At 39.1% G+C, this 15,299-nt stretch overlaps 1 protein-coding gene across 2 annotated transcripts in view; it reads right to left on the minus strand.

The window, feature by feature from the left end:
• Cpq (carboxypeptidase Q) overlaps positions 1-15,299 on the minus strand; it is a 610,322-nt gene that overhangs the window by 358,866 nt on the left and 236,157 nt on the right. For both annotated transcript variants that reach the window (XM_004641291.2, XM_023701349.1), the window contains exon 4: positions 6,064-6,271. In XM_004641291.2, coding sequence (XP_004641348.2) covers positions 6,064-6,271 — 208 coding nt within the window. The remainder of the gene's footprint in view (positions 1-6,063; positions 6,272-15,299) is intronic.

Here is a 15,299-nt window from a genome sequence, read left to right on the forward strand (position 1 = left end):
ACAACATTATTTTAAATTTTTTTAAAATGTAAGTGGTGCGCCTGGTAGGTCCCTTTTGGCTTTCCCTTAGCTCCTGTTAAGCTTCTGCACATGATTATTTGACTGGTGAGGGTGAAGGGTATAAAGAGGAACAGGGGAAGAGGACAGCATAGCAGCTTTACTACTACAGGGAGAATGCATTCTAGAGCCTATCCAAGTGTATCAAGAGGGAAAAGGCAAGGGTCAAAGGAGAAGTAGCTGGAGGAACATGAGTAGAAGAGTAAAACTCAGCAGAAGTAAGGTTCCCAGGTAAGTCTTCAGTGTAAGGACTCTAAGGACCTGCGTATTAGAGAATGTTTTGTGTGTAAGAAAGAGATGTCAGAAGAAAAGCCATAAAAGGAAGGCACCATTTCTGCTGTGTGAATTTGGAAGGATGATGCTGGCTGTGTTCTGAGCCAGCCTACATTCCTCAGACACAGCTCAGCTAAGGTGGCTCAGGAATAATGGACTCTTCTAGGGTTTCAAAGAAATGGATTTCAGAATACCTAGAGTCCTGCGCCATGTGTGCCCCTGTCGTGCTCTGCTGTGTCACTGTGGACAAGTCACTGCTAGGCTCATTTTCCACACCTGAAAGCTATGGAATTACTACCTGGATTCTTACTCTCTGTTTCTGCCCTGCGGTAAGTGTTTTAAGTGTTAGGACAACTTCTATAAATTTATTAAAAAATAAAACCTATTCATGGATGGTGACAAATTTCCTATGAAGTGGGGGTTGGGATTATAGTGCTAGTTTAGTGCTATAGAACATCAGCTCATGAGTTAAAAGCTCACAATCTCACACTCTGATTCATTCTCAGCAACAGGTGGTCCTTCAAGATACTGTGTGTGATTCTACAAAGGGGGCCTTAAATACCACCCGCCCAAAGACCTCTTTGTTAGCAGCTTGGCCGCCAGGTGGTACCATTGGTGGGGCTGGCATCTTGAGGAAGTGGAACTCAAAGGAGGGTTTTAAGTCCTTGCAGATGAGCCTTTGAAGAGTGCTGTGGGATGCCAGCCTCTTCCTTCTTTCTGCTTTGCTTCCTGACCATCAGGTAAGAACCTTGTTCTGGGCTCCCCACCACTGCCATCCGATAGACCCATCACAGGTTCAAAGCAATGAGTTTTCCCAGCTGGACTTTAAGCTCCAAAATATACTTTTTCTCTTTATAAGTTCATTATCTCAGGTGTTTCATGACAGTGATGAAAAGCTGACTAACATATACTTTCCAGCAGATAAAGTATCTGAGAAAGCAGTCCAGAGGATGGTAACACAGGTTTAGCTAAGTATTTTTGCTAACAAAACACACTCCTTCAGAGTATGTAAGAGCTGCTAAATCCTGTAACACGTGCAGTCACAGAGAAGCCACTTGCTGATGGAGTCATGACAGAGACAAAAATCTGAGCTTAGAGCAGCCAAAGCCTGCCATAGTGAGTTTTTCAGAAAGAGAGTGGGATTGATGTGTTTGATATCCCTGTTCTGCTATTTTCACACACTGAACCCAATAAAATTATTTATAATATTGCCATGTAAGAAAATTCTATGGTGATTCTTCTCAGGCTGATGGCTGAATTATGCAATAGGACTCTGATATGTACTACTACTCCACGGATCATTTCCTGCCTCTTAGCCATGGTTTGGGGCTAAGACAGAAGGCTGCTTTGCCTAAATACAACTGGTGAGTTTTATTAAGGTGTGCACATCCTCAGTGAGACGCTGTGCTGGATGCTGCCACTGAAAATCGTCTGTCACCTACCCCCTCCCCCTGCACCCTCAAGTCACCCCATGTCCCCAACCTGCAGGCAAAATAATGAAAATTTCAACAAACTTGTTTCTAAGAGGTTTCCAATACAGCTTTTCCTCACACTTGTATCACCATCATTCTTCGATATGCTGCGAAGCACAGTAGCTATGTTAGGACAAGCTGGTCAACCTAAACTATTAAAGCCAATACTTAAGCCACTGTTCATAATACTGATAAATAGAAGTAAAAGGGAATGGCTTTAGAAACGTTAGCTAGAGACGGGAGGAACTGAACTCTTTCCTGGGCCTATGAAAGAATTTAGTCCTAATCTCTCCAGTATACACTTCCCTTCCTTCTTTCTTCATTCCTAGTTTTCATTCAGGTATGATAAGGCCCAGCTTCCTCTTACTAGAACTGCTCTGCTCTAACCCTGCTGAACTCTCCTGCCTTTGTGTCTCTTCTCCTGTGTCTCCTGCTCAGCTCTGTTCACACACCTCAGCTGTTATCTTCATCACAACCTTTCTCTGTTACACAACAGGAGAGTGAGATCTAAAAGCAAGAAAATGCCATGTTGCCATCTGTTTTAAAAGATAAGTTTGAGCTTCACTACAAAGAACAAGAGTACAAGTGAGATCAGAAGAAGAAAAAATGGAGAGTGAAATAGAAAAGCCATGAATTAAGGCACTAACAGCATTTATAGGCAAGGTTGGAACAGATTTTTTAAAAATATTCTGAAAGCAGACTGAATACTATGTGTTGTTGGCTATAGTGAGTGGTAAGTAGTAGGGATTAAAAATAGCTTAAAACTTTGTAAGTGTCTAGATCTATTGATAGGTAGATATGATTCATTTAAGAGATAGGACAAACTATGGCATGGAATGAGATATGAAGGAGTCACTGTGTTCAGGTCTGGACAGGTAGAGCTACATTCAGAGATGTTGGTCAATATGCCAATGAGCAATCAGTGTCCTAAAACAACAGAAAATTCTTTGTATGTAAAAAAGTTCAGCAATAAGAACATCTCCCAATCACTTCCTTCTTTACTTATCCCTTCATTTTAATAAAATATGTTTGGAGAACACACCATATGCCTAGGGATAGGCATTTAAACAACAAAAAAGCAAACATTGTGTCAACTTTCCAGGCATTTGTCAGGTGCAATGGGTGCTGAGAAGAGGGGAGAGTGACCGGAGGACACTTCCTGGAAAGGGTGGTATTTTTGAGGGTGGTACCTACTCAGGCTCATTAACCAATGTAACACCTGTAGGGGACAATATGCTTGTCACTTGTTTTCACAGTCTGCAGACCCCCTGTGGTTCCAGGCAGCTGTAGGATACATTTCTCCCAAAATACAGTCACACACACTTAACTTCACTCTGCTCATTCACACATCTTCTGTGGATACAATGTAACTTCTTTGTAGGAAAAATTATTATAATCTTCTACCTTTTACATCTTGGTAACAAGGTATTTATGAATAACTCTTGAGATAGTACATAATACTTTGGCAGAGGTGAAATGTTAATCTTGAGTTCCAAAGTCTCTCTGGTATTACCTATCCACCTATGTGGAAAAGTGAAAATTCTGGGGAATAGTGAAGCATTTTGATAGAGTCCAGGGTACTTAAAATTCAGATTAATGTGGCAATTCTACTCCTAGGAATTTATCAAAGAGAAAAGAAAACATACCTACAAAAAGACTAGGGCAAGAATATTCACAAAGCTTTACTTATTATAGTTAAAAACTAGAGACCGCCACATTAGCTGCTGAACAGGAAAACAGATTATAGTATGTCAATACAGTTAAATATTACTTAGTGATATGAAAGGAAAAACAACAGATTCAACAACACAGATAAATCTCAAAAGCATTATTCAGAGTAAATAGAGCCAGACATGAAACACCACAGATATATCGTTCTGTGGCCATTAATCCTGATACATGGACTTCACCAGATTCAGAAACACCTAGCAGATTCGTCAAGCACACTTCCGAATGTGCGGCTTTCAGACCTGTGCTTGGTCCCACACTTCCTCCCCTCTGGCACTGTCTTCTTGCTTTGCTTCCTTGTTGTCAAGAGCTGGACAGCCTTGCTCTACCACCTTTCCCCCATAATGTTCCTGCCTAAGAATCAGTCAGACATGGACTGAATCCCCTGAAACCAGGAGCTAAACTCAACCTCTTCTCCTTTGAGCTGTGTGTTAGGCATTGTGCCTCAGTCAGTGGTGAGAGAGCCAAGCTATTCTACTGATACACAAAATTCTAGAAATAATAAAACTGAAGTTCTAGACAGGAGGTCAGCAGCTGCCCACCCAAAGATAAGCTGCAAAGGGATCCAACAGAAACATTCTCTACCATGAGTGTAGTAGAGGTCATATTAGTGTATACATTTTCAAATCTCATTGAATACCCCTAAAACTGGTAATTTAACATGATATAGGTTATTTCTTAAGAAAGCTGATTTTTATTGAAAAATAAATGAAGCTTTGTTAAGGAACAGGCTCAAGCTGTGCCAGCTGAAAGATGGTAGGGTCTCTGAAGAAGTTCTCAGCGCCAGCTCTGCCTCAGGTTTCTGGCTCTCAAAAGCACCTCAGCACAAATGCTTGGCCCTAGACTCTTCTACTCCCTGACTGTTTCAGACCCAGGATTCTAATAATGTGTGTTCAACCTGCTGTTCATCTGCTGCCTGGCCACAGGGCCAGAATCAGCTTGTTTCTCCAAACAACTGATGCTAAATCAACCTAAACACTTAATACCCAAGACTAGTAAACTGAAGATGGCAAAACTATCCTGGATCTACTTACTGGAGAAAAAACTCAGTAGAGACAATGCCTGCAATGTAGCCTCTTGGCTCTTCTGCAATTGTCAGTTTCTCAAAGGTCTAAAGGTTGTGCTCATGTTTTGGTCAACATTTGAAATCATAATTCCTTTACCACTACCTCACTCCCTATGGCCTATTGAAATTTCACTTTTCCATTATCCTGTAGCCACCAATCACAGTATAGTTGATAATGCCCAGAGACTTAGGCAGAGAGAAGAGGGTGTTGAACTCAAATGTCAATCATTACTGACACACAGGAAGACTGTGTCAAGAGTGGTGCAGAAAACCTATTTCTCCATCACTGAACATTGTTGTTCACTTTTTTATTCCATCCCATTGAATCCATCAAATAAAATACAAGTTCAGAATTTCTGAACAACTCTAGAACTTTTTAAGTTCTATTTTCAGAATTTCAAAGATCACTAATAAAGAAGATTACTAATAAAAAGCCTTTTGCTTTACCCTTAGTCAGTGAACATCTGTATTAGGCTATTTGATGTGCACTAATTCCATCCTCACAGTAACTCTGTCACTTACATGACGTCATCTCCTTTGGGAATAAGTTTTCTGAGACTCAGAAATTAAACAACTTAGTTACTTACTATGCAGCTAGAATAGAGATTGAATCTGTCTCTAAGGCTATTTTAAAAGCAAAATGTGGAAACTGTTATTAATTGGAGGCTAAAGTTTCATTTAGTATTCAGACAGTCCATGTACTAGCAGTGTGGAGCCAGGCAAGAGTCCATCCATCTAGTTTACTATCTAGTTTAGTTACTTTGTGTAGAAGAAAATAATCCCTACTTCACAGAACTTCAAAAGGATTAAACAACGTAATTCACACAGCCATCACAGTAAGCATTAGCTATCTGCATGATCTCAAATCCCAAGGTGGCTCTAGCAAGGAGAAGCACGTTTGTGTACATATCGCTGTCGTAGGCCAAAGGTTCAATTTCCACACCATGCATCTCACCTGGGCCTCCAATTAATTCTGTCCCTTGAGCCAGCCAAATAGCTCAGGGATTAAAGTGCTTGTAAGTGGGCCTAGGCGCGTGGGCTTCGATCCCTGAGCCGAGCCGGCCCCGCCCCCGGGGCGCGTTGAGATAGCTATTGAGACTGGGCGTGGTGGCGCACGCCTATAATCCCAGCTCTCGGGAGGCTTAAACAGGTGGACCACTTAGGAGTCCCATCTAGTAGTGAGACCCTGAACTCCCTGTAGACCTTTCCCTAAAATACAAAAAAAAAGCCTCTCCTTTTAGGGAGAGGAGTAGAATAAGCACCTGCCTGGTGAGTGCAGGGGCTTGAGTTCAACCCCTGGTACCGCAAAACAAACAATTCTGTCCCATTTCAGAGTAGTATAACTTTTAATGAGGAAAATATGTATAAATACTCAGGATTTAATGAGGTTATGAGGACAATCTCTTTCCTGAACTATCTCTAAAAGCCAAGCATGACGAGGACAGCCTGTCCTCCGCCTCCACTCACCTGCTCTGGGTACTTGCTCCCAGTGATCTCTGCTACAGTGTTGTAGGAATCGGCACCTGGGTAACTCTTTGCTCTCATTTTCAACTGAATGACGATTTTGTTCCCACGGAAAGCCATTCTTGATAGCATTTCTGCATCTTCCACCGTAATACAGGCTGTTGGGATCTTGGGCACACCATCCTCGTATTTCTGCATGCCTGTGTGAGGACTTTAGAAAAAACGCCAACAGGTTACTTTGAAGGTGAAAATGAACCAAAACCCCTCTTAGGCTGACAATTGACCAACCTTTGCACAAGGGAAATAGGAGATGCTGACGTAGTTTTGATGCAGACATACTTTTTATTTTTCATAAAAGTAATTTAGAAAGTTTTATTTAATAATTATCAATTGAAAATGTAATGTGAACTTTTCTTATAATTCGGATGATCTTTCTTCAGGGCTCAGATTTATCATGAACTTGGAGGAAATTAACAATTCTTTCATGTCCGAGAGATGAACACATGCACAAGGAGACAGGGGCTGTATGGGACCACCAAGGTTCAGACCAGAAGATCCACGTGCTTGACTGAAAACCAACCTGGTCATTCTCAGTCCAGCAGTGACTGGCGAGCAGTGGGCCTTCTCCCTTCTCCTCTAAACACAGAGGCCTGAATAAATAATCCTGTCTTGGTGGCAGAACACTGCACAGGAAAACTGTACAAGGACGTCTGGGGAAATATTTGTGTTACTATAAAGAAAGTGTTGAATAAACTCATATTTTATTGCCACAAGTAAAAGAAAACTACTAGAATTATGGAGGAAACTCAAGGAAGAACACTATTCCAACTGCTCAAACTTTTCCTACTAGTTTCTTAAACTGATAGAAATCCATGTTAATCTACTATAGACTCAACCTCTGTATTTGCTAATCTGTAATTTTATTGAGAAAGAAGTAGCAATGAGATAGTTTCAAAACAGGTTAGTAGTACAGTTACAATAATTAATACATTGCATATTGTTATCTTTGTAGTAGTTATTCCTAGTACAAGATTCGCACATGATATCTTGTCTAAACACTATTACTTCAAAACCTTCTCATTGAACTAGGAGAAAGTAGCTGTATATTTATGCTGTTTTGTACATACAGATATATATATATTTTTCACTACAAAATGGTCCATTTATATTCCCTTTTTGTTTACTTTTGTCAGACATATGTATTCCATTGCCATTCATATATTGTAGGTGCATGAATTCAGCTGCATAATCCAATATAGTCCAGTAGTCCATCATAGTAGTGGGTTTTCCGTAGGACTGGCAATGTCAGAAGTTGTTGACTTGAGCCTTTTATAGCTCAGCATATTAATATGGTTTTACTTTTTATACCTCGTTTTTATACTTTTCTGCTTAATGGTTAAGACCAAGATAAATCTTCTAAGTACATAATACAACCTATCGGTCTCTTCCCATCCCATCTTCTAGTCAAATAGAAGATAAAAATCTCCCTTTTGAAATTTATTTTTCTTTTCCAATTTCTGTATGTGTTTCAGGTTGTCTTGCATTTTCAGGACAGTCCTCTTTGTCTCTCTCTCCCACAGACCATAGCGTGGACTTCCGTCCCATAGAAGTGACCCCAGTTTCCACATGCACAAACCCAGCAGTGCACATAACTGCATTCTTGGTGTGACTGCACTGTGCTGATCACATTCCACAAAACCATTTCATTAGAGAAATGGTGCAGCAACATGTATAAGAACCTTGCTTCTGGAACACCAGAGTTCAAATTCAAATCTGGACTATGTCACTGATTAACACTAGACCTAGAGCAAGTTACCCACTTTTTCCCCAGGAATTTCTTCTATAAAAGGAACTAACAATAATAACACCCAACTCTTTGATTACTTTTCAGATTCAGTTAATTTATGTGAGTAAATAACTTACATTGGAAAATAGTAATAATGCTATAAATGCTAAACATTTTGTTAACTTCCTTATTACATTATCCTTAGAGAGTCTATTTTAATCTCAGGTCATGACTACCTTTTGAGTAGAACCTTTATGGACATTTCCACGTATATCCCACTACTCAATAAGAGAGGCAAATGACTTCTAAATTCAGAAGTTAGAGTCCCAAGATCTGAGACTGCATCTCTGGCCTGGGATGTATAAGTGCACTCTAACTTGTGAAAGGCTCTGAAGACTCATAACTTAGGTGAAATCCTGGTTTCAATGTTCTCCAGTTGCATAACATCCAAGCAACCTTAGATTACCTGTGTTTTTCAGTGTACTCAAAGGAGAATAATATTAGTATGAGCCTCATAATATTGCTCCAAGGAATAATAGTGATAGTATATGCAAAAGATTTAAGACAGCACTTGGCACATAATTACTTAGTAAATATTAGTTGTTATTTCTTCAGTGGTAATTTTTCCCACTGAGTTGGTAGAGTGATTAATGAATTTGAAAATTACCTTGCAACATGTAGGAAGACAATCTAAATATTTGTTATTCATATTATGTTACGTGATGTCTGGGATTCAACAAAATCTCCTTGTTCTCAGACTCTCTTACTCAGGAGACGGTCAGTATAACACTTCTTAATAGGCCCTTTTAAATACTGTTTCTAGACAAGTTTGTACAAATAAGTTACAGGTAAAAGTTTGTAAAGGGAGGAGGGTGAGCCAGGCTTGTACTCAGGGCTTGCCTGGGAAAGACATCTTTTAACTGTGGCTCTGAATTCAAAATATAAAGGCCTTTGAACTGGTTTCAGGCATTAAATATGTCTTTCAGCGGTAGAACATCCATAATTGTTTAGCAAAAGAAAGCAAAATGAAGACTCAATGGATTTATTTAGAATCCTATGTGTTCACTGTAGTGAAATCATCTTAGAGGGACCAGTCTGCATAAGCACTCCCTTCCTGTCCCTCATTTACTACCTCCATCTGCAATTCAACAGAAGCAAAGGGTAAACTACAAAGGAAGTCATAAAAATCAAAGTCAAAACATTTAAAGGTTAATACCAATATTTCATAAGCGCCCCAGAAATCACGACATCAGTAGAAAGTGAAACTGGAAATCAGTATTTCCCTTGAATACAAATGCAGAAAGTCCTCCAAAAAAATTTAACAAACTAAATCCAGCAATATTTAACAGGATTATAAGCTATAACCAAGTAGGACTTACCTTATGAATACAAATTAGCTTAATGTCAAAAAATTAATCACTATATTACCAAAATGATACCAAGTAAAAAACAAAACAAAACACATGATCACCTCAATAGATGCTTAGAAGCATGTCACAAAAATCAAATGTCCATTTATGATGAAAACATTAATCAAACAATGAAGACTTCCTCAAACTGATAAAAGTTTTCTACTAAAACTCAGAGCTAGCAATAATCTTCATGCTGAAAGACTTAAACTTTTTACTCTGATGTTAGAAATTAGGGACCAGCAAGATAGCTCAGTGGACTAAAGCACCTGCTTAGGCAAGCTTAAGGAAGCAAAGGGACCACAGTTTGATCCTGGCCACCACATGCCACATCAGCCCCACCCCCAGGGTGGGCTGAGCTGGCCAGAGTCTGGGCATAGTGGTGCATGCCTGTAATCCCAGCACTGGGGAGGCTGAAAGCAGAAGGATTACCATGAGTCTGAGCTGCATAGTGAGACTGTTCAACAACCAAACACATAAAAATAAATTTTTAAAAAGGAAATCAGACAAGGCTGGTTGCTGTCCTAATTCTTGTTCTACATTGTACTAGGGATTAAACAAGGAAAAGAAAAAAGCTGAAAAGAAAAAAATAAAACTATCTGCATTCATAGATGATTTGATCCTTTATTTAGAAAATCCTTAGGAATCTACAAAAAGGGGCTGGGGAAATAGCTCAGTAGAATAAGCTGGCAAGAGCTAGGGCCTGAGTTCAATCTCCGGTTCTGATAAAAAAAAAAAAAAAAGGAATCTACAAAACAATTGATCTAATTAATGAGTTCAGTAGAGTTTAAAGATACAAGATCAATATAGAGAAATAATTTGTACAATGGTATATTAAGCAACTTTACCTTAGTTTAAGGAATACTTGAGGCAGTAAACTTTATAAAGAGAAACAGTTATTTAGGCCAGTGTCGGGGTTCAAAATCATAGCATGTAAATTAGCCAAGGTCTGATGAGGGCTTCATGCTAAATGGTAGAAGGTGGAGTAAGTATGGGAACAATAAAATGATTACATCTTTAAGCAGGAGCAGAGAGGATGGGAGAGACCAGGCTTGTTCCTATACCAACCCTCTCCAAAGAATTACCAAAGGGTCACATAAAAATGTTTCATGCCTCAAATGAGCGAAGGCTTTCTACTGGTACCTGCACCTCTGCAGCTCCACCACCTGCCAGGTGCCCATCCTCCTAACAAAGTTCTTACCTGTGGACTCTGTGGGGACGCAAACCACATGCAAAACAGAGCAAGTGGCAGTGACCCATGTACTACAACAGCCTCCCAGCAGGAAAGAACAATCTGAAAGCTTAGCGAACAACTCCATGTATATTAGCAGCAAAATGCTACAGGTAAATTTAACAGAAGTTTCAGACCTATAAACTGGGAACTAAAAATGTTGTCAAAGTAAGTTAAATGGAAAGATGTCTGATGTTTCTGGACTGGGAGACATATTGATAAGTTGACAATATTCCCTAACTGATCTGTTGATTAATTGTAATCTCTATCAAAATTCCAGATTCTTTTTAAAAAGGAAAATGACAAGCTCATTATAAAATTCATATGGAAAAGCAAAGAATTCACAATAACCAATAGAATTTGGAAAAACTAAAAGAAAGTTGGAGAACTCCCATTTCTGAATTTCAGAATTTATAGTAACCAAGATATAGTGATACTGGTAAAAGAATAGATACTCAAATCAAAAGAACAGAATAAATAGTCAAAGAAAGCCTTTTAAAGATAGTTCATTAATTTAAATAAAAATGCCAAGATTAACCAATGAGGATAGAAGGGTGGTGGGCCACCCAGATATTCCTATGTAAAACAATGAAGTTATACCTCTACATCACGTTATGTGCAAAATTTAATTCAAAATTCAACAGACCTATATACACTAGCCAAAACTGTAAAAATCCATGATTTTGGGTATGGAAATTATTTCTGAGACATAGCACCAAATCACAAGCAACAGAAGAAAAATATATATAAACTGAAAAATCAAATTGTTAAACTTTTGTGCTCCAAAGGATATCATCAATAAGTTAAAAAGTTATACATAGAATTGGAGAAATATTTTATAATCATATATCTGATAAAATAAATTAACGAACTCAGAGAGATTATAGGATATAAGACTAATATATAAAAATCAGTTGGACAATACCTAAAATAAAGAACTTTGAACAACTCAATAATAAAAAACAAATCAAATTTTAAAATGAGTGAAGAATATAGGTAACATTTCTCCCAAGGATGTAAACAGATGAGCTTTAAGCACATGAAAAGATGCTACACATTGTTAGCAATATGGGTAAAGGAAGTCAAAGCCACAATAAGATGCTGCGGACTGGCAAGATAGCTGAGTGGACTAAAGCACCTACTTAGACAAGCTTAGGCAAACTCAGGGACTGCGGTTTGATCCCCAGCACCACATACCCCGCTAGCCCCACCCCGAGGGTGGGCTGAGCTGGCCAAAAAAAAAGATGCTACTTCACACTCACAGGAATGACTATAATGACAAAGACAGATAAAAATTAAGTATTAGGGTGTGGAGTGGTTTCAACCTTTGTACAATGCTATTGAGACTGTAGCATGGTATAATTAACTTGGCAAACAATTTGACACTTTCTTAAAAAGGAAACATATACTCACCATATGACCTAGCAATTCTACAACTCAGTATACATTAATTTTTATATTACTGTTATTATTATTATTTGAATGTATTTGGTACAGGGTCTGACTACACAGCTTGGACTCAAAGTGATCCTCCTGTCTCAGCTTCCCCACTGCTGGGATTACAGGTGCACACACCACGTCTGTTTTCAATGGCCAGCATGGTGGAACAGCATGTAGTACCAGGGATCAAACCTGAGTCCTTGGGCTTGTGGGTAGGTACATAGACCACTGAGCTATCTCCCCAGCCCCAGCAATATTATTCTTAATAGTCAAAGATAGAAACAACTCTAAGGTCCATCATCTGATAAAGAGATAAACAAAATGCACTGTAGCCATCCAATGGAATACTAGCAATAAAGAACAATGTTCTGCTATCCATTTCAATAGCAGTAGATTGAAGTAGAACCTTGAAAGCACAATGCTACGTGAAATAAGCCAGACATGAAATCATATACTGTAAAACCCCATCTAAATGAAATGTCCAGAACAGAACAATCTGCAGAGATAAAAAATAAATTTCAGGGTGTCTAGGGCCCAGGGGAAGAGAAAAATGGTGAGGGAATGTTACTGGGGTTGAGATTCTTTTGATGGTGGTGAAATGTTTTAAAATCCGATAGCAATGACGGTTTCACCTCTCTGTGAATATATTAGGAAGCGCAGACTTGCACAAGAGTCAGTTTTTATCATATGTGAATTATATCTTGAATGGAACTTCATTATAAAAATTGCAATAAGAGTGCTCATATTCCAGATTTCAAGGAGAGAATTCTGGTATCTTTCTCACTTGAAAATCATATTTCCATGGATATGGTTAGCAAGATGCAGTGAACCAGAATTTGGTGTGGCTGTTGTGCAAGACGGCACGCCCTAAACCTAAACTGAGTGTGTGAAGGGACATGAAATTTCAGACTCGCCTAGATCAGTTTCTCAAGTTTCATTAAATGTCTCGTGTATCTTATAAAAGGTGTCATAATTTGAAGCCAGTAAAATAGTTTTCCTTTATCTACAAAAAATACATATGATAGTTAAGCAAAATTGAAATTTCCCACTTGATTACCACGCGTCAATCACGCTCCTTTATTACTAGTCACTTCTGACTAGTGCTTTATAAAAGATACCAGGCACTTTGTTTCGAAGTATTTTTAAATTTCAAAAGCTTAAATCAATCTTTGCAAGTGAGTGTCAGCTTATATGTTAAATATCCAACAAGAGGACAATTGTATATCTCTATGAGAAACACGGGTCTTTTCAGGGATATACAAAACAGAAATTATTCACAACACTACAAAGCCTTCGAATGTTTTCTGTAAACAGAATCTGTAGGTGGCAACGGCTGTGAGAACTGTGAGCTTTTGAGGCTGAAGTCTTTTGTTTCTACGAGTTTTTTCTTCCCTTTTCTTTTTTAACTTCTTTCTTTGAAACACTGAAGGAGCACTTACCCTGCTTATTAGACAGCCTTGTTTGACTTAAAAATCAGTAGGAAAGTAACTCTTTTGGAAAATTACAATTGACTTCATTAATTCCTTGTAGCTCTAACACCTTAAAAGTAAATCTATCTCAAGCTTTTCAACTGTCACTAACAATAATAAAAGTAAATTCATCTTAGACTTTTATACTGTCATTAGCAACACAAAAATAAAAAGTCTCATTTATAACATAATATCATAAAGGGGAAACGCTAAAATGTTCTTGAGTCCCACAGATCAGAAAAGAGAAGGAACAAAAATCTACTCAAGAGAGAGGAGGTCAGACTACATTTCACCCCTAACTTCCATAGCTCAGTTGCAATAGCAGAAGACAAGTAAGAAAAAGTCAGAATCATGGGTTCTATTGCACATGGCTGGCTGACGGGCTCTACAGAACAAAGCACAACTGACACATTGAATATCTTAGGCTCTCTTATAGCCCTCGGTAGAAGACTTACAAATACAGTGTCAGAGAACTGTAGCTTTTTCCAAAATAAAGGAAGGCAGTCAACACCTCAGCATATGACAAAGCAGAAAGATGGTGGAATGCGAAGGGGAGCAGAACTGGCACTTTTCAACATCCATAGCAAACAGTAAACGCTTCCAGCGTTTTTTCTCTACAACACAGAACACTGAAAGGTCACAGAGGTAACTGCCTGCAAAGCAAAGTTAACAGAAATTTTTAAATGGCTAAAATTTGATGCTTAATATTTTGTCAACTAGAAGGTATTACATAAATATCAGGTTTTGTTATCATTTAGCATGTAACCCAAAAGTAATATCACAAAATACCTCAGTTTCCCCACTATCTGTCTGATGTTGTTTTGCTGAATATTATATGTGAAGAAACACTAGAACTATGTTTTCAATGTTTGTATTGCAGAATACTAAGCATAAGGAATCTTATAAGGCAGAGAAGACTCATGATTCAATCAAACCCTAAAATATTGGGTATTGTTTCCCACTTCAGGGAAATCATGATACAAATGAACCTATCATAGGCTGGAGAAATAACACAGAGGAAAAGCATGTTTGACTAAGTATTTCCCAACCTTAGTTGATCATAAACCCCTTTTCCACCTAGAAATTCTAACATTTCATAGACTTATCTGAGAAACACATTTTGAGGAACACTGATTTGCTTCCTTCAAGGAGGACCAGGACAAGAAAACACTTTGGGACATCCCAGTACAGTGTGTTAAAATATAGCAGCAGTGTTCCGCAACCGCACAGTACAGAGATGGCTGTACTGGCTGCAATTGAGGAATTGAGCTGCAAACCTATATGATCTATAAAGTCCATTGTTATATGGCCTGACCAATTCCTTCCTCCCCCCCCCCCCGTTCCTGCACTCACCATGTGAATGCTAGTACACTCCCATCCCTGACTTCCTACCTTCCTACTGTTCTCGGGGGACACCTTGCCCTTCACCAGAGTAGAATCTCAGCACACCCCTCTACCTCTCTCCCAACTGTTCCCTCCCTGTGGCAATACCTGGACATTTCCCTTCAACATTCAGCTAAATGGCCCTTCCTCTGCAAAGCCTTCTGCAAACAATCTGTATATTCTGAGAGTTATTCCCCTGTGCAGCCCCACAGGCCCATCTACACCTCCATCTACAAACCTCTCATGTTGTAGTGTGAGGATATGTTTAAACAGGATGTACTGGATATGAGCTTCCAAAAATCAAAGCTAAACTGCATGCAATGCAAACATATTCTAATAGAAAAAAGAAAAATGGCCAGTCCTAGCCCAGGTCTGGTGAGTGTGTGGAGAGCTTCCTGCTACCCTGCGCCAGCGGGACCAGTTCCAGCCCAAGCGCAGCGTGGGCCGGACCCTCTCCCGCGCCCTCGGGCCACCCCCCACCACTCCACCTTACCTGCCCCACCCCTCCAGCTAAGTAGGAA

This window comes from Octodon degus, unplaced genomic scaffold (genome assembly GCF_000260255.1).
Source record: "Octodon degus isolate 3935 unplaced genomic scaffold, OctDeg1.0 scaffold00134, whole genome shotgun sequence".
NCBI lineage: Eukaryota > Metazoa > Chordata > Mammalia > Rodentia > Octodontidae > Octodon > Octodon degus.